The sequence below is a fragment of the Pelophylax lessonae genome (genome assembly GCF_965119305.1).
Source record: "Pelophylax lessonae genome assembly, chromosome: 4".
NCBI classification, from domain to species: domain Eukaryota; kingdom Metazoa; phylum Chordata; class Amphibia; order Anura; family Ranidae; genus Pelophylax; species Pelophylax lessonae.
In genome coordinates this window covers 677,142,061-677,168,117 of record NC_138771.1, presented here as the reverse complement: position 1 = coordinate 677,168,117, position 26,057 = coordinate 677,142,061, and the positions used below count along the sequence as shown (strand labels likewise).

The following is a 26,057-nucleotide window of genomic DNA, read 5'->3' as shown; positions in this document are numbered from 1 at the left end:
AATCCTTTTCTCTATCGTTCATTGACGGACGCAGTTCTCTCTGATTCATATCAGTAGGGTTATACTGCCCCCTACAGGAGTAGGACACTAGGCAGAAAGAATTTCTGGCTCCGCCTATGGCCAGTCCCGGAGGGGGGGGAGGGTACCCCCTCTCTCTTCCTGGATAGGATGTCAGTTTTGTATCAAAGCAGTGTCAGAGTAACACCAACCCAACTCAAAATAGAGGGGCGGGTACTGCGTCCATCAATGAACTAAGAGAAAAGGATTTTACGGTAAGTCAAAAATCCAGTTTTCTCTATCGTTCATTGACAGACGCAGTTCTCTGATCCATATCAGTAAGGACGTCCCAAAGCAGTGCCATAAAATGAGGGGTGGGAACAGCAGAAAAGAACAAATGCCCAAGGCCAAACATAGCCGACCAGGCAACATAGGACTCATCAGAACAAAAGATGAGGCCCACCTGAAACAAACAGTAAACACCCTCAAGGAAGGCCAAAAGCCCTCCAGACAGCAGCCAGCAAAAAAACTTGCAGCCAAAAAGAGGCATCTGCATATGGCAGCACATCCACCTTATAAAATTTGGTAAAGGTGTGAACAAACGACCAGGTAGTCGTCTTGCGACCCAAAGCACAGATGCCTGTATGGCAAAAATCCCAGGAAGCAATGGGCGCCCGAGGAGAACGCGCCGAAACAGGGAGAAGGATAGGACCTGACCCTTAATTGATGAAGCCTGCACCACCGTCTGTCCGATCCATCTGGAAATAGTCGCAGCAGACGCAGGCAGCCCTGTTTTTGGGCCATCCGTGAGCACAGAGAACGAACCTGACTTACGGAAGGACTCAGTAGTCACCAAGTACACCTTGAGTGCCCAAACTCTATCCAGAGTATGCAGCGCACATTCCGTAGGACAAAGGGGCCTAGGACACAAGATGGTAATACAATGTCCTCGTGCAAGTGAACACTAGGAACCACCTTCGGAGGGAAGAACGGATCCGGACAAAGTACCACCTGGCCCCATTAACCAACATATAGGGAGAACGACAGGACAATGTCGCCAGTGACGACACCCTGCGTGCAGAGTGACAGCAACCAAGAAGGCCACCTCCTGCAATAAAGTAGGCAGGGGATACCCTCGATACTCGCAATAGGAGGGTCTTGAAGAACCGACTGCACCAAATGAAGGTCCCCAGTTGGAGACGGAGGTTGTACCAGAAGTACCAAAGTGACGCACCCCCTGGAAGATGTTACGCACCAGGGAACGGCGGCCAACGGCCTTTGAAAGAAAATTGGCAAAGCCGAAACCTGACCCTTGACAGCAGACATGGGAGTAAGTCACACATGTGCAAGTCACAAGCAAGTCTCAAGTCTTAACCTTCAAGTCTCAAGCAAGTCCCAAGTTACTGCAAGCAAGCAAGTCGAGTCCCTGCTAGAAGTCAAGCAAGTCATTTATTTTGGTCAAGTCACAAATTAAGTCAAAATACTGATCTACTCCAATTTTCACCTTTAAGAGCCGATTCACATAGGCGCGACCCGACTTTGCCGGGCGACCTGTGAAGTCGCGGTGTGCAGCTCGCACTGCGACCTCGGAGCGGCATGCACGGACTTCATATCATTGAAGTCAATGCAGGTCGCCCCAAAGTAGTACAGGACCCTTTTTCTAAGTCGGAGCGACTCGTGTCACTCCTATTAGAACAGGTCCTGTGCTAATCTATGGCAGGCGACTTGTCAGGCGACCAGGTCGCCTGACAAGTCGCCCCAGTGTGAACTGGCTCTTAATTAGTTAAAAGTCAGTGGTCAGGAAAGGTTTTGTTTTATTTTCAACATTAACAAAACTGCTCAGTGCTTTTTTCTTGGCATATTAAAGAAACACTTTGAATGCCCAAACAGCACAAAATCCTTCCTCAGCCGTGTTAGCCCCCCCATATCAAAATTTTTGAACAAAACATATGCAGTTGGTTAGATCTTTGTTAGATCAATTGTTGTTTGCGTTAGATCTCACACAGAAGTAGAGATATTAATAGTTATTTGCATCAGCCCCCCCTTATCAGCCCCGTCATCAGCCCCCCCTTATCAGCCCCGTCATCAGCCCCCCATTATCAGCCCCGTCATCAGCCCCCCCTTATCAAAAAATTGACCAAACAATTTGCTATTTCGGAACACATTTGTTAGATCCGGTATGATCAACTAGTTGTTTTGTTAGATCTCACATAATTACAGACTTATTAAGGGATTAATGAGGGGGGATAACTCCCCCACATGCAATTTTCAGGTAAAATTTCATTCAGGCTAATAGGCCTTCATTAGATCCAGTAAAATCAAGTGGTTTCAAAGTTAGATCTCATATAATTACAGAGATATTTCACATGAAAACACTGATATTAGGTAGCCCCCCCACATGCAATTTTCTGGTGAAATTGAATTCAGACTAATAGGCCTTCTAGAAAATAACCGTGAAATTGGCCCAAGCCCCAAAAAGGGTATATATATATATATATATATATATATATCACAAAATTAGAGAAAGTATGGGTTTTAGGGCCCAATTGAAACAGGAAAACCAAGAGACCATTTTATAAAAAATTAAACATTTTATTTAGGTCATATAAAATATATAGTACACGAGGGATTACTGGACACAAAGAGACAAATCCCCCATATATTCACCAAAAATCAATTAAAAACCACAGCACAGAAATATACCCCTAGTAGGGGGCTAATACATGCTTAAAGCTGGTGTTGGTGCAAGAAGTCTCTGTTGTTATTCGGTTTGAAGGTCCCAATGAGCCAACGCGTTTCACATCAGGCTTCATCAGGGCCAAAGAGACCGAGCAATACCGATATTTCTTGCTGTATGTCGTGTTATTAATGGGCAGAACATCTAAACTCCTGTATTCATAAATATCTTGTGAGCACCAGACTGGTACAGCAGACCATCTAAGATTACTGATCCTTAGGTTTGTGTGGGTCCCCCATATGTTGTAAGGTGGTCTTTATTCCCCTCTATCTGGATGTATCCTCTGGTAATTTGAATCAGTCAACAAAAACGCTGCATTCTGGCTACTTGGGTTAATATCAAAGGCATCATTTTCAAGCCCAATCTTTGGGTTCTCCACTTCAATGGATGAGCCTTCCCAAGCAATGTCATTCAGTTCTATAACGTGCTCTAATATAGTCTGAGGAAACACATGGAGACAGGACATATCAGGGTCTCATTAGTACATATCCCCCATCACTATGAGACAGTGTCGCCGGATCATAGACCGAGACCTTTGAAGATCGTAAGGAGCCGCTTGTCCTGCCTGCATTGATACTTTCTCTATTTTTGTGATACTAATAGGCCTTCGTTAGATCCGGTAAGACCAAGTGGTTTCAACGTTCGATCTCATATAATTACAGAGATATTTCACATGAAAACACAGATATTATGTAGTATTAAATAGGGGGGCTAGCCCCCCCCCATGCAATTATCTGGTGAAATTGAATTCAGACTAATAGGCCTTCGTTAGATCTCATATAATTACAGAGATATGAATATTTGGTATTACATAAGGGGGGGCTAGCCTTTTATTATTATATGAGATCTAACTTTGAAACCACTTGATTTTACTGGATCTAATGAAGGCCTATTAGCCTGAATGAAATTTTACCTGAAAATTGCATGTGGGGGAGTTATCCCCCCTCATTAATCCCTTAATAAGTCTGTAATTATGTGAGATCTAACAAAACAACTAGTTGATCATACCGGATCTAACAAATGTGTTCCGAAATAGCTCATTGTTTGGTCAATTTTTTGATAAGGGGGGGCTGATGACGGGTTAGCCCCCCCCCCCTGCAAATAACTATTAATATCTCTACTTCTGTGTGAGATCTAACGCAAACAACAATTGATCTAACAAAGATCTAACCAACTGCATATGTTTTGTTCAAAAATTCTGATATGGGGGGGCTAACACGGCTGAGGTCAACCTCCTTCGTCCGGTCATGTCACAACACCACAGTCACTAAAAACATGTTAAGTATTTCCATTGTTAAACAGCCAGTGTCCTAAAAATCAGAACACACTGAGGTGTTTTAAGTGACTGCGGTGTCAGAAACATAACCGGCATTCATTTTGCTTTAACACATCTTGAGAAAATGCAAATATTTAATAACTTAAAAAAAGTAAAGTCATTTGGAGTCATATGTCTCAAGTCAAAGTCAAGTCTCAAGTCATGAAAATCAAGTCAAAGTCAAGTCGAGTCTTTTATTAATTTTAGTCAAGCAAGTCTCAAGTCCTCAAACTGGTGACTTAAGTCTGACTTAAGTCAAGTCATGTGACTCGAGTCCCCCACCTCTGCTTGACAGTACTCAAGGCCAACGTTTGATCAACTCCCCATTGAAGGAAGCCAAGATCCGGCCACCGAGTAAGAGCGAGGGGGAGCCCAAGGAGACTCACACCACACAATACACGACTTTTCTCATATGATGAAAAAATCATCCTAGAAGACGCGTCCCACACTTTACACAGGGTGGCAATCACTGACTGACAATCCTCTGCCCTTCAACACCTGGCTTTCAACAGCCAAGCCGGCAAGCCAGCGACCGCAAAGCCGGATGGGAGATTGGCCCCAGAGACAATAAACCCTCCCTGAGAGGAATTCTCCAAGGAGCGTCAGTGGCAAGCCTCACCAGGTCGGCGTACCAAGCCCAGCGAGGCCAGTCCGGAGCCACTAGAATGACCGAAATCCCTTCCGCCACGATCCTGCAAAGGATTCTTGGCAGCAACTCGAGAGGAGGAAAAGCAGACAGCAGCAGATACTGACCTTGGCCCTTCGCACAACTCACACGACCATGCCAGCGTCAGCCTTGCGCAGGTGACCATGCCAAACTTCTCAGCATCGTTCATGTTGAACCTAGCAAATGTTCTTGCCTAGGACAGAACCCATGGTGCACCCATTGCACCCGCCAGAGGGTCCTGGGAAGTGGGCCACGACCTCTGCACTATCCTGTAGATGCAACGCCAACAGGTCCACGTCTGGAGTGCCCCCAACGAAGGCACAACTGCTAGAATACCTTCGGATGAAGGGACCATTCTCCTGCATTCAAGGCCTGTCGACTGAGGCAATCTGCCTGCCAATTTTTCCACACCTGGAAAGGGAACAGCGGAGAGAGCTGGAACAAGGCGCTCTTGAAGAATCGTCACTTCCAAGGCCGCAAGGACACCCTTGGTGCCCCCTTGGTGAAAGACATAAGCCACGGTTGAGGCGTAGTCGATTGAATGTGCACCGGACAGCTGCAGGTGCCCGATTCTGTGAACTAGGCAAAGCCGGATTCGCTCTCAGCTCCAGGACAGTAACCGGTCACCTGCATACTCCAGGGACGATACTCCAGAAGCAGAGAACCTGCCGAGGACTCCATCCCACCCGGACAGACTTGCATCCGCGGTGACAATTGTCCAGTAAAAAGGGGAGGAAGGATACCTGAAAAAGACTCCCTGGTCAGCCGGATCCGTAAGTCCAGAGAGTTTGTATTCTAGTCCCATTCGAGAAGGATTGCCGTCTGGGGAAACCCCGAGAGAGATTGAGAGAAAGGGACCGTCTTGAAAGACGACACCATCAGTCCCAGAACTCGCATGCAGGTCCGAAGGGATGACCATATGAGGGACAGCAACAGCTGAATCGCAGTCTGAAGTTCCAAGAGGTTCTTTCCCCCGAGGGAGAAACACCCTGACTGAGGACGAGTCCAAGGTCAGGCCCAGACAGTCCAGTCCCATGGAAGGGACCAGGGATGATTTCAGAAGGGTCAGAACCCACCTGAACTCCTCCAGAGTTCTCATGATGACTTCCAACTCCGTTGTCCGCACCGTAGGGGACACCAAACGGAGAAGCAAATTGGCCAGGAAACCGGGGACAGGGACAGCAACAGCGCCAGGACCGGAGCCAACACCTTTGTAAAGACCCGAGTAGCAGAAGCGAGACCAAGGGGTAACGCCACAAACGAATAGAAATCCTTCTTAATGGCAAAAAACGGAGAACCCGTAGGTGTCCCGAACATAACGGGATGTGAAGGTAGGCAGCTTGATGTCTATGGAGGCCAGGAATCCCCCTGATGTAGGGAAGCCACCATCGTGCGAACCAATACCAACTTGAATTTTTGATCCGCACAGAACCATCACAGGGCCAGTAGGTCCAGCTAGTTGAACCAGATCCTGAACTGCCCCATAGAGCGCCTGCAAGTGACCCGGGGACAGCCGTACACAAGGGAAAACCTTACCGGAAAAAAATGGATTGAAATTCGATCTTGCAACTGGACCGCATGACCTCCTGAAGCCAGCTGCCTTGGATCCGGGCCAGCCGCAGGTCTGAGGATCGACAAGGAGCCCCCCCACCCTAGATGGGTGAGGGCGCACCTTCAGGCCGAGTAGGCCTTGTCCGCAGGTCTGGAAAAAAAAACTATCTTTTGCTCGCCAGGCCAGGGTCGTTTGGAACCACCCGAAGAGGTCTTGAAGGACTTCACCACATCGACTGTCCCCGAGGGACGAAGAAACTGTTTGTGAGCCGAAAGGGAAGAACCCCGTCTACGACAAAGGCCCTTACCCTTGTTAGCCTGTGGAAAAGCACTCTTCCCCCTGTGAGACCCTTATATAACGTCATGCAGGGCCGCGCCAGACAGGCGATCCCCCTGAAAAGGGAGATCCATTAAGGCCTTCTTAGAAGTGTGATCCACAGACCAACACTCCGGACAAGTATACGCCGGACGACCACCATACAAAGGAGCCTGGCCCAGCGTGGCATCGCAAACGAATTGCCGCCCCTGCACCAGCTGGTCCAACAGCTCCCCCAGGGCAAGAGGGACTTGCCCCACACCAAGTCACAGGGTTGGAACTCCGCCCATCAGGCAGAGTCTGCCTGGCAAGGGCAAACAAACACTATTCCGAGTGCAGACTACGCCAGGGAGTACAGACCATGGGCCACAGCCCGCGCCATCCTATCCCCACATCCTAAGAAGACGGGGATTCCTCCACTGGAACAACGGTAGTCCTATTCAGACAGGTAGTCCTAGAGACCGTACCTCCACCAAAGGCGGGACAGTCCTCTGTACCAGAGACTCCACAAAAGGGTAACGTCTAACGGCCGCTTAGACACCCCAGGGGAACGTCTCAGACGGTCCCATCCTACATGAGCATGCCAGCAAAATAAGCTGCCCCGGATGGCATGTGAGTGCCAGATGCCCCCTGCGCCCCAGGCACAGCCGCATCCTCCAATTGCAGGGCGTCACGCATGGAAAACAGCCAGTGCATCCACCAGCGCTTGTATCATGTGCGGCAGGGGAGGTAGAGATGTCATCCTCATCATCCGAGGAGACCGGGGCGAGAGGTAACAGACCCGGCAGGGGGGCCCATGTGTGCGGCGGCTGAGTCAGACTCAGAATCGGAGACATCAGATGAGGCAGGGGTAGGTGGGGAAATGTTTCAGCGCACCTTCACCTGGGCCCAAATGCTTCCCGAACTGTCCAAAAGGTAGCGATGGACGGACAGTGGAGATCCGGAAGGCCCTGTGGCCTCTGTGAGGGGGTCAGGTGGGGACAAATGGCCTGCAGGGTCCATACTGAATCTGCGGAACCTGCCAGCAAAATTTTCATAAAAATTACTTTTTTTTTTTTTTAAAGAAACGGCCCCACAGCGTCCCCCAGAGGTCAGGCGCATGCTAATGAACCCCCACAGAGAGGGAGGGATTACCCTCATGATTCACTGTCCCCAGTATAGCAATCAGATTAGGAGGGCCTCAGCGGTGGTTCAAAGAAAGGAAGTGAGCCAGGGAACTGCCCGGGATGAAGGGAGGGGCTCCTCCCACCAAAAGAATACCTCTAGGCACTCCCACCGGCCTTCACAGCAAAAAATCTACCGCAAAATGGCCAAAAGTGGGTGTACCAAGATGGCCGCTGTCGTAGAAGCGGACAGAGGCTACAACAAAATGGCAGTCCCGTGCGGGAACGCTGTAATCGGGACCCACAGGGGACCCCCCCCCCCCGCACGATTGGTTGATCGCCATGGACGGCGCACTCCCCGACCCCCCATGCGGCCTGCAAAAGAGGTCCCAGCCCCAGGTAGCAGTCCCCGACGTGGAGGGAGGGGGGGTTCACAACAGGACAGAGGGAAACCCTGGAGTGTGAGGGTCCGACCATCCCAGGGAGAGGGCCCGTGTTCACCCCAAAATCCGCCAGGGAGGGGGGACGTTTACTCAGCATACTGGGAACACAGGCGGGTCCCATCTCCTGACAGGACACCACCCCACCGGAGTAGGGGGGCTGCCGGCCAATGGGAACGCTGCGACATCAGCCTAGACCCTGCCGTGTGCGTCCTGGTGAGACGTAACTCGCGGGGCCAGTCCCCGTCCAGTGGGACTATGTCGCAGCCGACCCAGCGCGGAGCTAAGGCCTGCATGCGCTCGCTGCCCAGACTGGGGTGACCAATGGATATGGGGGTCCAGCCCGGGAAAATAATTACTTGAAGATCTCACAGGAAAAAAATTCATTACTAAATACATTCTTACTAATTTTTACCAAAAATATGTAGCAGAAAACAAATTGGCCTAAAATGTTAAAAAATTTAGATTTTTACTTTTTTTTTTTTGGAGAATTTCATGTAAAAAATATTATTTTTTCAGAATTGTCGTTTTTTTTGTTTGTAGCACAAAAAGTAAAAATCGCAGAGGTGATAAAATAGCACCAAAAGAAAGCTCTGTTTGTGGGAAAAAAAGGACGTCAAATTCATTCGGGTACAGCGTCGCACGACCGCGCAATTGTCAGTTAAAGTCACGCAGTGCCGAATCGCAAAATAGGCCCTGGTCATTGAGCAGCCAAATCCTCCGGGGCTGAAGTGGTTAAAACTGACATCCTATGCAGGAAGAGAGAGGGTGTACCCTCCGGAACCGCCCATGGGCGGAGCCAGAACTTTTTCCTGCTTAGTGTCCTACTCCTGTAGGGGGCGGTATAACCCAACTGATATGAATCAGAGACTGCGTCCGTCAATGAACAATAGAGAAAGGAGCTACGAGTCTGCCCCTCCCCCTGCTGGGTGACCCAGAAAAGAGCTATGAGTCTGCCCCTCCCCCTGCTGGGTGACCCAGAAAAGAGCTACGAGTCTGCCCCTCCCCCTGCTGGGTGACCCAGAAAAGAGCTACGAGTCTGCCCCTCCCCCTGCTGGGTGACCCAGAAAAGAGCTACGAGTCTGCCACTCCCCCTGCTGGGTGACCCAGAAAAGAGCTACGAGTCTGCCACTCCCCCTGCTGGGTGACCCAGAAAAGATCTACGAGTCTGCCCCTCCCCCTGCTGGGTGACCCAGAAAAGAGCTACGAGTTTGCCCCTCCCCCTGCTGGGTGACCCAGAAAAGAGCTACGAGTCTGCCCCTCCCCCTGCTGGGTGACCCAGAAAAGAGCTACGAGTCTGCCACTCCCCCTGCTGGGTGACCCAGAAAAGAGCTACGAGTCTGCCCCTCCCCCTGCTGGGTAAAATGGTGTTCCAGGGAAGGAAGCCCCGCCTCTTCATGTAGGTGGGGGCGGGGTGACTTACCTGAGATGACTCCAATACAGAGGTAGAGCTGATAGAGGTGAGAGCAGAAGGAGGCCAAAAACATCCCCAGAGAGGAGAGAACTCCGCCCACCGAGACCACCCACCGACACCCGAACCTCAGCGCGAGGGCACACCCCAGAGGACCTGAGAGGAGGAGTCACACAGAGAAATCACCTAATATACAGAGAGATCAGATACAGTGCAATACAGGGGTATGAGGCACAGTGTAATAAGGAGGTATGAGGCACAGTGTAATAAGGAGGTATGAGGCACAGTGTAATAAGGAGGCATGAGGCACAGTATAATACAGGGGTATGAGGCACAGTGTAATAAGGAGGCATGAGGCACAGTATAATAGGGAGGTATGAGGCACAGTGTAATATGGAGGTATGAAGCACAGTATAATAGGGAGGTATGAAGCACAGTGTAATAAGGAGGTATGAGGCACAGTATAATAGGGAGGTATGAAGCACAGTGTAATAAGGAGGTATGAGGCACAGTATAATAGGGAGGTATGAGGCACAGTGTAATATGGAGGTATGAAGCACAGTATAATAGGGAGGTATGAAGCACAGTGTAATATGGAGGTACGAGGCACAGTATAATAGGGAGGTATGAAGCACAGTGTAAAAAGCAGGTATGAGGCACAGTATAATAGGGAGGTATGAAGCACAGTGTAATAAGGAGGCATGAGGCACAGTATAATACAGGGGTATGAGGCACAGTGTAATAAGGAGGCATGAGGCACAGTATAATAGGGAGGTATGAGGCACAGTATAATAGGGAGGTATGAAGCACAGTGTAATAAGGAGGTATGAGGCACAGTATAATAGGGAGGTATGAGGCACAGTGTAATATGGAGGTACGAGGCACAGTATAATAGGGAGGTATGAAGCACAGTGTAAAAAGCAGGTATGAGGCACAGTATAATAGGGAGGTATGAAGCACAGTGTAATAAGGAGGCATGAGGCACAGTATAATACAGGGGTATGAGGCACAGTGTAATAAGGAGGCATGAGGCACAGTATAATAGGGAGGTATGAGGCACAGTATAATAGGGAGGTATGAAGCACAGTGTAATAAGGAGGTATGAGGCACAGTATAATAGGGAGGTATGAGGCACAGTGTAATATGGAGGTATGAAGCACAGTATAATAGGGAGGTATGAAGCACAGTGTAATATGGAGGTACGAGGCACAGTATAATAGGGAGGTATGAAGCACAGTGTAATAAGGAGGTATGAGGCACAGTATAATAGGGAGGTATGAGGCACAGTGTAATAAGGAGGTATGAGGCACAGTATAATAGGGAGGTATGAGGCACAGTGTAATATGGAGGTACGAGGCACAGTATAATAGGGAGGTATGAAGCACAGTGTAAAAAGCAGGTATGAGGCACAGTATAATAGGGAGGTATGAAGCACAGTGTAATAAGGAGGCATGAGGCACAGTATAATACAGGGGTATGAGGCACAGTGTAATAAGGAGGCATGAGGCACAGTATAATAGGGAGGTATGAGGCACAGTATAATAGGGAGGTATGAAGCACAGTGTAATAAGGAGGTATGAGGCACAGTATAATAGGGAGGTATGAGGCACAGTGTAATATGGAGGTATGAAGCACAGTATAATAGGGAGGTATGAAGCACAGTGTAATATGGAGGTACGAGGCACAGTATAATAGGGAGGTATGAAGCACAGTGTAATAAGGAGGTATGAGGCACAGTATAATAGGGAGGTATGAAGCACAGTGTAATAAGGAGGTATGAGGCACAGTATAATAGGGAGGTATGAGGCACACTGTAATACAGAGGTATGAGGCACAGTGTATAATACGGAGGTATGAGGCACTCACTCAGCAGTTGTTGCACGGCGATGGCGCAGGACGTCACCCAGGAAACGTTGCCGGAAGCCGACTGAAAATATTCCACAAATTCCGGGAAGAAAATCCCAAAAGATCGCAGAGTTCCGAATACAAGCCCCGCCTGCAGGAAGGAGGAGAGCAACAAGACCACGCCCCCCAATGTGTCCGCCATAACAGGGGATGGGTAACTGACCTGCAGGGGAGAGGAAATATTACAACTAAGTGATCACTGACAACCCCAATGTGTCCAATACAGAGTCAGGTGGGTACAGGTGAGGGGTGTAGAGTCAGGTGGGTACAGGTGAGGTGTGTAGAGTCAGGTGGGTACAGGTGAGGGGTGTAGAGTCAGGTGGGTACAGGTGGAGTCTGTAGAATCAGGTGGGTACAGGTGGAGTGTGTAGAGTCAGGTGGGTACAGGTGAAGTGTGTAGAGTCAGGTGGGTACAGGTGAGGTGTGTAGAGTCAGGTGGGTACAGGTGAGGGGTGTAGAGTCAGGTGGGTACAGGTGGAGTCTGTAGAATCAGGTGGGTACAGGTGGAGTGTGTAGAGTCAGGTGGGTACAGGTGAGGTGTGAAGAGTCAGGTGGGTACAGGTGAGGTGTGAAGAGTCAGGTGGGTACAGGTGAGGTGTGAAGAGTCAGGTGGGTACAGGTGAGGTGTGTAGAGTCAGGTGGGTACAGGTGAAGTGTGTAGAGTCAGGTGGGTACAGGTGGAGTGTGTAGAGTCAGGTGGGTACAGGTGAGGTGTGAAGAGTCAGGTGGGTACAGGTGAGGTGTGAAGAGTCAGGTGGGTACAGGTGGAGTGTGTAGAGTCAGGTGGGTACTGGTGAGGTGTGTAGAGTCAGGTGGGTACAGGTGAGGCGTGAAGAGTCAGGTGGGTACAGGTGAGGCGTGAAGAGTCAGGTGGGTACAGGTGGAGTATGTAGAGTCAGGTGGGTACAGGTGAGGGGTGTAGAGTCAGGTGGGTACAGGTGGAGTGTGTAGAGTCAGGTGGGTACAGGTGGAGTGTGTAGAGTCAGGTGGGTACAGGTGGAGTGTGTAGAGTCAGGTGGGTACAGGTGAGGTGTGTAGAGTCAGGTGGGTACAGGTGGAGTGTGTAGAGTCAGGTGGGTACAGGTGGAGTATGTAGAGTCAGGTGGGTACAGGTGAGGTGTGTAGAGTCAGGTGGGTACAGGTGAGGTGTGTAGAGTCAGGCGGGTACAGGCGGAGTGTGTAGAGTCTGGAGGGTACAGGTGGGGTGTGTAGAGTCAGGTGGGTACAGGTGAGGTGTGTAGAGTCAGGTGTGTAGAGGTGAGGTGTGTAGAGTCAGGTGGGTAGAGGTGAGGTGTGTAGAGTCAGGTGGGTACAGGTGGGGTGTGTAGAGTCAGGTGGGTACAGGTGAGGTGTGTAGAGTCAGGTGGGTGCAGGTGAGGTGTGTAGACTCAGGTGGGTACAGGTGGGGTGTGTAGAGTCAGGTGGGTACAGGTGGAGTGTGTAGAGTCAGGTGGGGTATGTAGAGTCAGGTGCGTACAGGTGGAGTGTGTAGAGTCAGGTGGGTACAGGTGAGGTGTGTAGAGTCAGGTGGGTACAGGTGAGGGGTGTAGAGTCAGGTGGGTACAGGTGGGGTGTGTAGAGTCAGGTGGGTACAGGTGAGGGGTGTAGAGTCAGGTGGGTACAGGTGGGGTGTGTAGAGTCAGGTGGGTACAGGTGAGGGGTGTAGAGTCAGGTGGGTACAGGTGAGGGGTGTAGAGTCAGGTGGGTACAGGTGAGCGGAGTCAGGTGGGTACAGGTGAGGGGTGTAGAGTCAGGTGGGTACAGGTGAGGTGTGTAGAGTCAGGTGGGTACAGGTGAGGTGTGTAGAGTCAGGTGGGTACAGGTGAGGTGTGTAGAGTCAGGTGGGTACAGGTGAGGTGTGTAGAGTCAGGTGGGTACAGGTGAGGTGTGTAGAGTCAGGTGGGTACAGGTGGAGTCTGTAGAATCAGGTGGGTACAGGTGGAGTGTGTAGAGTCAGGTGGGTACAGGTGAGGTGTGAAGAGTCAGGTGGGTACAGGTGAGGTGTGAAGAGTCAGGTGGGTACAGGTGGAGTGTGTAGAGTCAGGTGGGTACAGGTGAGGCGTGAAGAGTCAGGTGGGTACAGGTGAGGCGTGAAGAGTCAGGTGGGTACAGGTGGAGTATGTAGAGTCAGGTGGGTACAGGTGAGGGGTGTAGAGTCAGGTGGGTACAGGTGGAGTGTGTAGAGTCAGGTGGGTACAGGTGGAGTGTGTAGAGTCAGGTGGGTACAGGTGAGGTGTGTAGAGTCAGGTGGGTACAGGTGGAGTGTGTAGAGTCAGGTGGGTACAGGTGAGGTGTGTAGAGTCAGGTGGGTACAGGTGGAGTGTGTAGAGTCAGGTGGGTACAGGTGGAGTGTGTAGAGTCAGGTGGGTACAGGTGGAGTGTGTAGAGTCAGGTGGGTACAGGTGAGGTGTGTAGAGTCAGGTGGGTACAGGTGAGGTGTGTAGAGTCAGGTGGGTACAGGTGAGGTGTGTAGAGTCAGGTGGGTACAGGTGAGGTGTGTAGAGTCAGGTGGGTACAGGTGAGGTGTGTAGGGTCAGGTGGGTACAGGTGGAGTCTGTAGAATCAGGTGGGTACAGGTGGAGTGTGTAGAGTCAGGTGGGTACAGGTGAGGTGTGAAGAGTCAGGTGGGTACAGGTGAGGTGTGAAGAGTCAGGTGGGTACAGGTGGAGTGTGTAGAGTCAGGTGGGTACAGGTGAGGCGTGAAGAGTCAGGTGGGTACAGGTGAGGCGTGAAGAGTCAGGTGGGTACAGGTGGAGTATGTAGAGTCAGGTGGGTACAGGTGAGGGGTGTAGAGTCAGGTGGGTACAGGTGGAGTGTGTAGAGTCAGGTGGGTACAGGTGGAGTGTGTAGAGTCAGGTGGGTACAGGTGAGGTGTGTAGAGTCAGGTGGGTACAGGTGGAGTGTGTAGAGTCAGGTGGGTACAGGTGAGGTGTGTAGAGTCAGGTGGGTACAGGTGGAGTGTGTAGAGTCAGGTGGGTACAGGTGGAGTGTGTAGAGTCAGGTGGGTACAGGTGGAGTGTGTAGAGTCAGGTGGGTACAGGTGAGGTGTGTAGAGTCAGGTGGGTACAGGTGGAGTGTGTAGAGTCAGGTGGGTACAGGTGGAGTATGTAGAGTCAGGTGGGTACAGGTGGAGTATGTAGAGTCAGGTGGGTACAGGTGAGGTGTGTAGAGTCAGGTGGGTACAGGTGAGGTGTGTAGAGTCAGGTGGGTACAGGTGAAGTGTGTAGAGTCAGGTGGGTACAGGTGAGGTGTGTAGAGTCAGGTGGGTACAGGTGAGGTGTGTAGAGTCAGGTGGGTACAGGTGAGGTGTGTAGAGTCAGGCGGGTACAGGTGAGGTGTGAAGAGTCAGGCGGGTACAGGCGGAGTGTGTAGAGTCTGGAGGGTACAGGTGGGGTGTGTAGAGTCAGGTGGGTACAGGTGAGCGGAGTCAGGTGGGTACAGGTGAGGGGTGTAGAGTCAGGTGGGTACAGGTGGGGGTGTAGAGTCAGGTGGGTACAGGTGGGGTGTGTAGAGTCAGGTGGTTACAGGTGGGGTGTGTAGAGTCAGGTGGGTACAGGTGAGGGGTGTAGAGTCAGGTGGGTACAGGTGGGGGTGTAGAGTCAGGTGGGTACAGGTGAGGTGTGTAGAGTCAGGGGGGTACAGGTGAGGTGTGTAGAGTCAGGTGGGTAAAGGTGAGGTGTGTAGAGTCAGGTGGGTACAGGTGAGGTGTGTAGAGTCAGGTGGGTACAGGTGAAGAGTGTACAGTCAGGTGGGTAAAGGTGGGTGTGTAGAGTCAGGTGGGTACAGGTGAGGTGTGTAGAGTCAGGTGGGTACAGGTGAGGTGTGAAGAGTCAGGTGGGTACAGGTGGAGTGTGTAGAGTCAGGTGGGTACAGGTGAGGTGTGTAGAGTCAAGTGGGTACCGGTGAGGCGTGAAGAGTCAAGTGGGTACAGGTGAGGTGTAGAGTCAGGTGGGTACAGGTGAGGTGTAGAGTCAGGTGGGTACAGGTGAGGTGTGTAGAGTCAAGTGGGTACCGGTGAGGCGTGAAGAGTCAAGTGGGTACAGGTGAGGTGTAGAGTCAGGTGGGTACAGGTGGAGTGTGTAGAGTCAGGTGGGTACAGGTGGAGTGTGTAGAGTCAGGTGGGTACAGGTGAGGTGTGTAGAGTCAGGTGTATACAGGTGGAGTGTGTAGAGACAGGTGAGGTGTGTAGAGTCAGGTGGGTACAGGTGAGGTGTGTAGAGTCAAGTGGGTACCGGTGAGGCGTGAAGAGTCAAGTGGGTACAGGTGAGGTGTAGAGTCAGGTGGGTACAGGTGGAGTGTGTAGAGTCAGGTGGGTACAGGTGGAGTGTGTAGAGTCAGGTGGGTACAGGTGAGGTGTGTAGAGTCAGGTGTATACAGGTGGTGTGTAGAGTCAGGTGGGTACAGGTGGGGTGTGTAGAGGCAGGTGGGTACAGGTGAGGGGTGTAGGCTCAGGTGGGTACAGGTGGAGTGTGTAGAGTCAGGTGGGGTGTGTAGAGTCAGGTGGGTACAGGTGGGGTGTGTAGAGTCAGGTGGGTACAGGTGAGGGGTATAGAGTCAGGTGGGTACAGGTGAGGGGTGTAGAGTCAGGTGGGAACAGGTGAGGGGTGTAGAGTCAGGTGGGTACAGGTGAGGTGTGAAGAGTCAGGTGGGTACAGGTGGGGTGTGTAGAGTCAGGTGGGTACAGGAGGGGTGTGTAGAGTCAGGTGGGTACAGGTGGGGTGTAGAGTCAGGTGTGTACAGGTGAGGTGTGTAGAGTCAGGTGGGTACAGGTGAGGTGTGTAGAGTAAGGTGGGTACAGGTGAGGTGTGTAGAGTCAGGTGGGTACAGGTGAGGTGTGTAGAGTAAGGTGGGTACAGGTGAGGTGTGTAGAGTCAGGTGGGTACAGGTGAGGTGTGTAGAGTCAGGTGTGTACAGGTGAGGTGTGTAGAGTCAGGTGGGTACAGGTGGGGTGTGTAGAGGCAGGTGGGTACAGGTGGGGTGTGTAGAGGCAGGTGGGTACAGGTGGGGTGTAGAGTCAGGTGTGTACAGGTGAGGTGTGTAGAGTCAGGTGGGTACAGGTGAGGTGTGTAGAGTCAGGTGGGTACAGGTGAGGTGTGTAGAGTCAGGTGGGTACAGGTGAGGTGTGTAGAGTAAGGTGGGTACAGGTGAGGTGTGTAGAGTCAGGTGGGTACAGGTGAGGTGTGTAGAGTAAGGTGGGTACAGGTGAGGTGTGTAGAGTCAGGTGGGTACAGGTGAGGTGTGTAGAGTCAGGTGTGTACAGGTGAGGTGTGTAGAGTCAGGTGGGTACAGGTGGGGTGTGTAGAGGCAGGTGGGTACAGGTGGGGTGTGTAGAGGCAGGTGGGTACAGGTGGAGTGTGTAGAGACAGGTGGGGTGTGTAGAGTCAGGTGGGTACAGGTGGGGTGTGTAGAGTCAGGTGGGTACAGGTGGGGGTGTAGAGTCAGGTGGGTACAGGTGGGGTGTGTAGAGTCAGGTGGCTACAGGTGAGGTGTGTAGACTCAGGTGGGTACAGGTGGGGTGTGTAGAGTCAGGTGGGTACAGGTGGAGTGTGTAGAGACAGGTGGGGTGTGTAGAGTCAGGTGGGTACAGGTGAGGGGTGTAGAGTCAGGTGGGTACAGGTGGGGGTGTAGAGTCAGGTGGGTACAGGTGAGGTGTGTAGAGTCAGGGGGGTACAGGTGAGGTGTGTAGAGTCAGGTGGGTAAAGGTGAGGTGTGTAGAGTCAGGTGGGTACAGGTGAGGTGTGTAGAGTCAGGTGGGTACAGGTGAAGAGTGTACAGTCAGGTGGGTAAAGGTGGGTGTGTAGAGTCAGGTGGGTACAGGTGAGGTGTGTAGAGTCAGGTGGGTACAGGTGAGGTGTGAAGAGTCAGGTGGGTACAGGTGGAGTGTGTAGAGTCAGGTGGGAACAGGTGAGGGGTGTAGAGTCAGGTGGGTACAGGTGAGGTGTGTAGAGTCAAGTGGGTACCGGTGAGGCGTGAAGAGTCAAGTGGGTACAGGTGAGGTGTAGAGTCAGGTGGGTACAGGTGGAGTGTGTAGAGTCAGGTGGGTACAGGTGGAGTGTGTAGAGTCAGGTGGGTACAGGTGAGGTGTAGAGTCAGGTGGGTACAGGTGGAGTGTGTAGAGTCAGGTGGGTACAGGTGGAGTGTGTAGAGTCAGGTGGGTACAGGTGAGGTGTAGAGTCAGGTGGGTACAGGTGAGGGGTGTAGAGTCAGGTGGGTACAGCTGAGGTGTGTAGAGTCAGGTGGGTACAGGTGAGGGGTGTAGAGTCAGGTGGGTAGGGGGTGGGGTGTACGGAGTCAGGAGACCACTTCAGCCTCCTATACCAATCACTACCCATCCCTACAAAATCCATCCCCCATGGGGGACCGTCTTTTCTAAGCAGCCAACAAATCCAAACCCCTCCCCCCGGGAACCATCCTCTATGAGCAGTTATCCCAAACCCCTCCCCCGGGAACCATTCTCTATGAGCCGTCATCCCAAACCCCTCCCCCACGAAACCATTCTCTATGAGCAGTCATCCCAAACCCCTCCCCCCGGGAACCATCCTCTATGATCAGTCATCCCAAACCCCTCCCCCCGGGAACCATCCTCTATGATCAGTCATCCCAAACCCCTCCCCCGGGGGACAATGCTCTATGATCAGTCATCCCAAACCCCTCCCCCCAGGAACCATTCTCTATGAGCAGTCATCCCAAACCCCTCCCCCACGAAACCATCCTCTATGAGCCGTCATCCCAAACCCCTCCCCCCGGGAACCATCCTCTATGAGCAGTCATCCCAAACCCCTCCCCCCGGGAACCCCAAACCCCTCCCCCCAGGAACCATTCTCTATGAGCAGTCATCCCAAACCCCTCCCCCGGGAACCATCCTCTATGATCAGTCATCCCAAACCCCTCCCCCCGGGAACCCCAAACCCCTCCCCACGGGAACCATCCTCTATGAGCCGTCATCTCAAACCCCTCCCCCCAGGAACCATTCTCTATGAGCCGTCATCTCAAACCCCTCCCCCCAGGAACCATTCTCTATGAGCAGTCATCCCAAACCCCTCCCCCGGGAACCATCCTCTATGATCAGTCATCCCAAACCCCTCCCCCCGGGAACCCCAAACCCCTCCCCCCGGGAACCATTCTCTATGAGCAGTCATCCCAAACCCCTCCCCCAGGAACCATCCTCTATGAGCAGTCATCCCAAACCCCTCCCCCCGGTATCCATCCTCTATGAGCCGTCATCCCCTCCCCCCGGGAACCATCCTCTATGAGCAGTTATCCCAAACCCCTCCCCCGGGAACCATTCTCTATGAGCCGTCATCCCAAACCCCTCCCCCCGGGAACCATTCTCTATGAGCAGTCATCCCAAACCCCTCCCCCCGAGAACCATCCTCTATGAGCAGTTTTCCAAACCCCTCCCCCCGGGAACCATCCTCTATGAGCAGTCATCCCAAACCCCTCCCCCCGGGAACCCCAAACCCCTCCCCCCAGGAACCATTCTCTATGAGCAGTCATCCCAAACCCCTCCCCCGGGAACCATCCTCTATGATCAGTCATCCCAAACCCCTCCCCCCGGGGAACCATCCTCTATGAGCAGTCATCCCAAACCCCTCCCCCCGGGAATCCCAAACCCCTCCCCCCGGGAACCATCCTCTATGAGCAGTCATCCCAAACCCCTCTCCCCGGGAACCCCAAACCCCTCCCCCCGGGAACCATCCTATATGAGCAGTCATCCCAAACCCCTCCCCCCAGGAACCATCCTCTATGAGCCGTAATCCCAAACCCCTCCCCCCGGGAACCATAATCTATGAGCAGTCATCCCAAACCCCTCCCCCCGGGAACCATTCTCTATGATCAGTCATCCCAAACCCCTCCCCCCGGGGAACCATCCTCTATGATCAGTCATCCCAAACCCCTCCCCCCGGGAACCATAATCTATGAGCAGTCATCCCAAACCCCTCCCCCCGGGAACCATTCTCTATGATCAGTCATCCCAAACCCCTCCCCCCGGGAATCCCAAACCCCTCCCCCCGGGAACCATCCTCTATGAGCAGTCATCCCAAACCCCTCCCCCCGGGAATCCCAAACCCCTCCCCCCGGGAACCATTCTCTATGAGCCGTTATCCCAAACCCTTCCCCCCGGGAACCATCCTCTATGAGTAGTCATCCCAAACCCCTCCCCCCGGGAACCATCCTCTATGATCAGTCATCCCAAACCCCTCCCCCCGGGAACCCCAAACCCCTCCCCCCAGGAACCATCCTCTATGATCAGTCATCCCAAACCCCTCCCCCCCGGGAACCCCAAACCCCTCCCCCTGGGGTAACATTCTCTATGATCAGTCATCCCAAACCCCTCCCCCCGGGAACCCCAAACCCCTCCCCCCGGGGAACCATTCTCTATGAGCAGTCATCCCGAACCCCTCCCCCCAGGAACCATCCTCTATGATCAGTCATCCCAAACCCCTCCCCCGGGAACCATTCTCTATGAGCAGTCATCCCAAACCCCTCCCCCCGGGGAACCATTCTCTATGAGCAGTCATCCCGAACCCCTCCCCCCAGGAACCATCCTCTATGATCAGTCATCCCAAACCCCTCCCCCCGGGAACCCCCAAACCCCTCCCCCGGGGAACCATCCTCTATGAGCAGTCATCCCAAACCCCTCCCCCCGGGAACCATCCTCTATGAGCCGTCATCCCAAACCCCTCCCCTGGGGAACCATCCGCTATGAGCCGTCATCCCTCCCCCCTCCCCCCCAGGAACCATCCTCTACGAGCAGTCATTCCCAAACCCCTCCCCCCAGGAACCATCCTCTATGAGCAGTCATCCCAAACCCCTCCCCCCAGGAACCATCCTCTATGAGCCGTCATCCCAAACCCCTCCCCTGGGGAACCATCCTCTATGATCAGTCATCCCAAACCCCTCCCCCCAGGAACCATCCTCTATGATCAGTCATCCCAAACCCCTCCCCCCGGGAACCCCCAAACCCCTCCCCCGGTAAACCATCCTCTATGAGCAGTCATCCCAAACCCCTCCCCCCGGGGAACCATTCTCTATGAGCAGTCATGCCAAACCCCTCCCCCCGGGAACCCCAAACCCCTCCCCCGGGGTACCATTCTCTATGATCAGTCATCTCAAACCCCTCCCCCTGGGGAACCATTCTCTATGAGCAGTCATCCCAAACCCCTCCCCCGGGAACCCCAAACCCCTCCCCCAGGAACCATCCTCTATGAGCAGTCATCCCAAACCCCTCCCCCCGGGAACCATTCTCTATGAGCAGTCATCCCAAACCCCTCCCCCCGGGAACCCTCCTCTATGAGCAGTCATCCCAAACCCCTCCCCCCGGGAACCCCAAACCCCTCCCCCCGGGGTACCATTCTCTATGAGCAGTCATCCCAAACCCCTCCCCCCGGGAACCCCAAACCCCTCCCCCCGGGGTACCATTCTCTATGAGCAGTCATCCCAAACCCCTCCCCCCGGGAACCCCAAACCCCTCCCCCTGGGGTAACATTCTCTATGATCAGTCATCCCAAACCCCTCCCCCCGGGAACCCCAAACCCCTCCCCCCGGGGAACCATTCTCTATGAGCAGTCATCCCGAACCCCTCCCCCCAGGAACCATCCTCTATGATCAGTCATCCCAAACCCCTCCCCCCGGGAACCCCAAACCCCTCCCCCCGGGGAACCATTCTCTATGAGCAGTCATCCCAAACCCCTCCCCCGGGAACCCCAAACCCCTCCCCCAGGAACCATCCTCTATGAGCAGTCATCCCAAACCCCTCCCCCCGGGAACCATTCTCTATGAGCAGTCATCCCAAACCCCTCCCCCCGGGAACCCTCCTCTATGACCAGTCATCCCAAACCCCTCCCCCCGGGAACCATCCTCTATGAGCAGTCATCCCAAACCCCTCCCCCCGGGAACCCCAAACCCCTCCCCCCGGGGTACCATTCTCTATGAGCAGTCATCCCAAACCCCTCCCCCGGGAACCCCAAACCCCTCCCCCAGGAACCATCCTCTATGATCCAGGATTAGATTCCGGCTTTCAGTTGATTGAAGCAGAAGAAGGAAACATTGACACTCTAAGGACCGCCCCTGAGGAAGCTGCCAATGAGAAGGATAACAAACTGCCCAATCTCACCTCCTGTCACATGATCCCCGGAGATGGCTCCTCCCACATTGATCTCAGTGTTGGTTGATGGAACGCCAGAGGAGACCTGAAATAACACAGCGTGTCAGCTGACTCCTCCTCCTCCATTCACCAACATCACACAGTGTCAGCTGACTCCTCCTCCTCCATTCACCAACATCACACAGTGTCAGCTGACTCCTCCCCCTCCTCCTATCACACAGAATCTGATCAGCGACTCCTCCCCCCTCCTCCAATCACACAGAATCAGATCAGTGACTCCTCCCCTCCTCCTCCAATCACACAGAATCTGATCAGTGACTCCTCCCCCCTCCAATCAATCACTGACTCCTCCCCCCTCCTCCAATCACACAGAATCTGATCACTGACTCCTCCCCCCTCCTCCCATCACACAGAATCTGATCAGTGACTCCTCCCCTCCTCCTCCAATCACACAGAATCTGATCAGTGACTCCTCCCCTCCTCCTCCAATCACACAGAATCCGATTAGCGACTCCTCCCCCCTCCTCCAATCACACAGAAGCTGATCAGTGACTCCACCCCCCTCCTCCAATCACACAGAATCTGATCAGTGACTCCTCCCCCCTCCTCCAATCACACAGAATCTGATCAGTGACTCCTCCCCCCTCCTCCAATCACACAGAATCTGATCAATGACTCCTCCCCCTCCTCCAATCACACAGAATCTGATCAGTGACTCCTCCCCCTCCAATCACACAGAATCTGATCAGTGACTCCTCCCCTCCTCCAATCACACAGAATCTGATCAGTGACTCCTCCCCCCTCCAATCACACAGAATCCGATCAGTGACTCCTCCCCCCTCCTCCAATCACACAGAATCTGATCAGTGACTCCTCCCCTCCTCCAATCACACAGAATCTGATCAATGACTCCTCCCCCCTCCTCCAATCACACAGAATCTGATCAGTGACTCCTCCCCTCCTCCAATCACACAGAATCTGATCAGTGACTCCTCCCTCTCCTCCAATCACACAGAATCTGATCAGTGACTCCTCTCCCTCCTCCAATCACACAGAATCTGATCAATGACTCCTCCCCCTCCTCCAATCACACAAAATCTGATCAGTGACTCCTCTCCCTCCTCCAATCACACAGAATCTGATCAGTGACTCCTCCCCCCTCCTCCAATCACACAGAATCTGATCAGTGACTCCTCCTCCTCCTCCAATCACACAGAATCTGATCAGTGACTCCTCCCCCTCCTCCAATCAAACAGAATCTGATCAGTGACTCCTCCCCCTCCTCCAATCACACAGAATCTGATCAGTGACTCCTCCCCCTCCTCCAATCACACAGAATCTGATCAGTGACTCCTCCCCCTCCTCCAATCACACAGAATCTGATCAGTGACTCCTCCCCCTCCTCCAATCAAACAGAATCTGATCAGTGACTCCTCCCCCTCCTCCAATCACACAGAATCTGATCAGTGACTCCTCCCCCTCCTCCAATCACACAGAATCTGATCAGTGACTCCTCCCCCTCCTCCAATCACACAGAATCTGATCAGTGACTCCTCCCCCCTCCTCCAATCACACAGAATCTGATCAGTGACTCCTCCCTTCTCCTCCAATCACAGAATCTGATCAGTGACTCCTCCCCCCTCCTCCAATCACACAGAATCTGATCAGTGACTCCTCCCCCCTCCTCCAATCACACATAATCTGATAAGTGACTCCTCCCCCCTCCTCCAATCACACATAATCTGATCAGTGACTCCTCCCCCCTCCTCCAATCACACATAATCTGATCAGTGACTCCTCCCCCTCCTCCAATCACACAGAATCTGATCAGTGACTCCTCCCCCCTCCTCCAATCACACAGAATCTGATCAGTGACTCCTCCCCCTCCTCCAATCACACAGAATCTGATCAGTGACTCCTCCCCCCTCCTCCAATCACACAGAATCTGATCAGTGACTCCTCCCCCCTCCTCCAATCACACAGAATCTGATCAGTGACTCCTCCCCTCCTCCAATCACACAGAATCTGATCAGTGACTCCTCCCTCTCCTCCAATCACACAGAATCTGATCAGTGACTCCTCCCCCTCCTCCAATCAAACAGAATCTGATCAGTGACTCCTCCCCCTCCTCCAATCACACAGAATCTGATCAGTGACTCCTCCCCCCTCCTCCAATCACACAGAATCTGATCAGTGACTCCTCCCCCCCTCCTCCAATCACAGAATCTGATCAGTGACTCCTCCCCCCTCCTCCAATCACACAGAATCTGATCAGTGACTCCTCCCCCTCCTCCAATCACACAGAATCTGATCAGTGACTCCTCCCCCCTCCTCCAATCAAACAGAATCTGATCAGTGACTCCTCCCCCCTCCTCCAATCACACAGAATCTGATCAGTGACTCCTCCCCCCTCCTCCAATCACACAGAATCTGATCAGTGACTCCTCCCCCCTCCTCCAATCACACAGAATCTGATCAGTGACTCCTCCCCTAGGTGTCAGTACGGATGATGGCAGCCAATCAGCTTTTACCTTCTCTCCTCTCAGTGAAGATTCGACAATAAAACCTGGAAGGTGATTGGCCGCCTCTCTCCTGGTGTCGGTGGGGGAGGGGTGATCCCGGTTGGGGGATGGGGTGATTCCGGTGTCCGGAGGTCTCCTCGTGCCGGGTGTCAGCCGTCAGGTGTGGTGGGCGGGGATCTCTGTCATGTTTTGAATGGAGGGGGCGGGATGAGCAGTGAGTGGAGGAGTGGCCGCAGATCCCGGAAGCGGCGTGCGTTCCACAGGGCGGAAGTGGGCGGGATGAGGACTATGCGGAGGTGTGGCCTATGATATCAGCTGACCCCGGAAGCGGTGTGCGTTCCAGAAGGCGGAAGTGGGCGGGGTGTGGCAGTGTATGAGGAGCGGAGGATTGTGGGAAAGGGGAATCCCCGACACGAGGAGGCTGAGAGAGTGGAGGAGGCGGAAAAGACGCCGATCTACCGACCGACCGACCGACAGACAGACCGAGAGATACAGGGGGGTGAGTGTACCGGGACCACAACTATAATAATAACACGAGCTGTGTACACCCCTCCCCCACCCTCCTATATATATTCGGGGTCCCCTCCCCCCAGAGACATTCCTAATACAGCCAATCACAGGGGGGTGGGGCTGTCACTGTTTGTGGGAGGAGCCTGGTGTGAGGGGGGAGGGACTCTTGTGGGCGGGGTCTGTATACAGTGGTCTGAGGACCTCCAGCATCATCTAACCCTTTCCTCCCCAGCCTGACCCCCTCCCCTCCATTCCTAGAATGTCCCTTCATCCAATCATGGAGGTGCAGAGTGACATGTGGGCGTTACCTAAATGTACAGTCTGCCTAGCACCGCCCACTCCAATGTATAACTCCTCCCACTGTTTACATCAGGACTGAAGGGGGGGGGGTTATGGTGAGGAGCCCTGTGATGAGGACACTGTGCTGTTGGGGGGGGGACCCCTGTGCTATTGGACCCCTGTAGTGTTGAGGAGCCCTGTGCTGTGGGGGGGGACCCCTGTGATGTTGGAGGACCCCTGTAATGGTGAGGATACTGTGCTGTTGGGGGACCCCTTTTATGGCGAGGACCCCGGTGCTGTGGGGGGACCCCTGTGCTATTGGACCCCTGTAATGGTGAGGACCCCTGTGCTGTGGGGGGGAGGGACACTGTGATGGGGATCCTGTGCTGTGGTGTTGGGGGGGACCCCTGTGGTGTTGGGGGGGACCCCTGTAATGAGGACTACTGTGCTATTGGACCCCTATAATGGTGAGGATGGTGTTGGGGGACCCCTGTAATGAGGACCCCTGTGGTGTTGGACCCCTGTGGTGTTGGGGGGAGGGGGATCTCCGGACACATTATTGGGTGGATCGGTAACACAAATTGCTGATCAGCCAATCACAGGGCAGTAACTGGATGTAGAGGTGGTGAAGATGAGAATGGGGATTGGATGGGTGTGGTTGGTGGGCGGGGTTGAAGGATTTCTAGGCGCTCTCAGGATCATAGAGGAAATCTCCAGTGGGCGGCAGTTGTGTGGCTGAGGTTGGAGGGGGATGGGCAGAACATCCAACCTTGAAGCAGATGGGATACAGCAGCAGAAGTGAGACTCCAATTGGCTGGAGAAGATTTCGCTTCTCTCCTCTAATAATCAGCAGACTCCGCCCACAATGATCATTAACATAAATACCCCACCCCTTCCCTGTGTGTGGGAGGGACCTATACCCCTTTACACTGGAAACAGTCCTGTCTCCTAATTGGCTCACCATTCAGGGGGGTGGAGTCTGGATTCTGTATGACATCACCACCTGTCTGAGCCAATCACAGGAGTCCCTCCTCCCAGGCATGATTATAATAGATGGGGCGGAGTCATCTGATTTTCCCCCTCCCCCCAGGACTGCAGGTCTCCCCGCCCCCCTGTCTGAAGAACCAATTGCAGAGTCAGATCTCCCGCCCCCTCCCTTGCTGTGATTGGTTCCTTTCACAGGAAACGCCCATCAC

At 53.2% G+C, this 26,057-nt stretch overlaps 1 protein-coding gene across 1 annotated transcript in view; it reads right to left on the bottom strand.

Annotated features, from left to right (window-relative positions):
* Positions 1-21,621, bottom strand: part of LOC309553729 (monocarboxylate transporter 13-like) — a 30,147-nt gene extending 8,526 nt beyond the window's left edge. Inside the window, exons 1-3 of the mRNA XM_082255106.1 lie at positions 21,560-21,621; positions 11,404-11,605; positions 9,550-9,693 (exon numbers count right to left, since the gene is read on the bottom strand). Coding sequence (XP_082111232.1) covers positions 9,550-9,693; positions 11,404-11,584 — 325 coding nt within the window. The 5' untranslated portion in view covers positions 11,585-11,605; positions 21,560-21,621. The remainder of the gene's footprint in view (positions 1-9,549; positions 9,694-11,403; positions 11,606-21,559) is intronic.
* Positions 21,622-26,057: the final 4,436 nt, after the last annotated feature.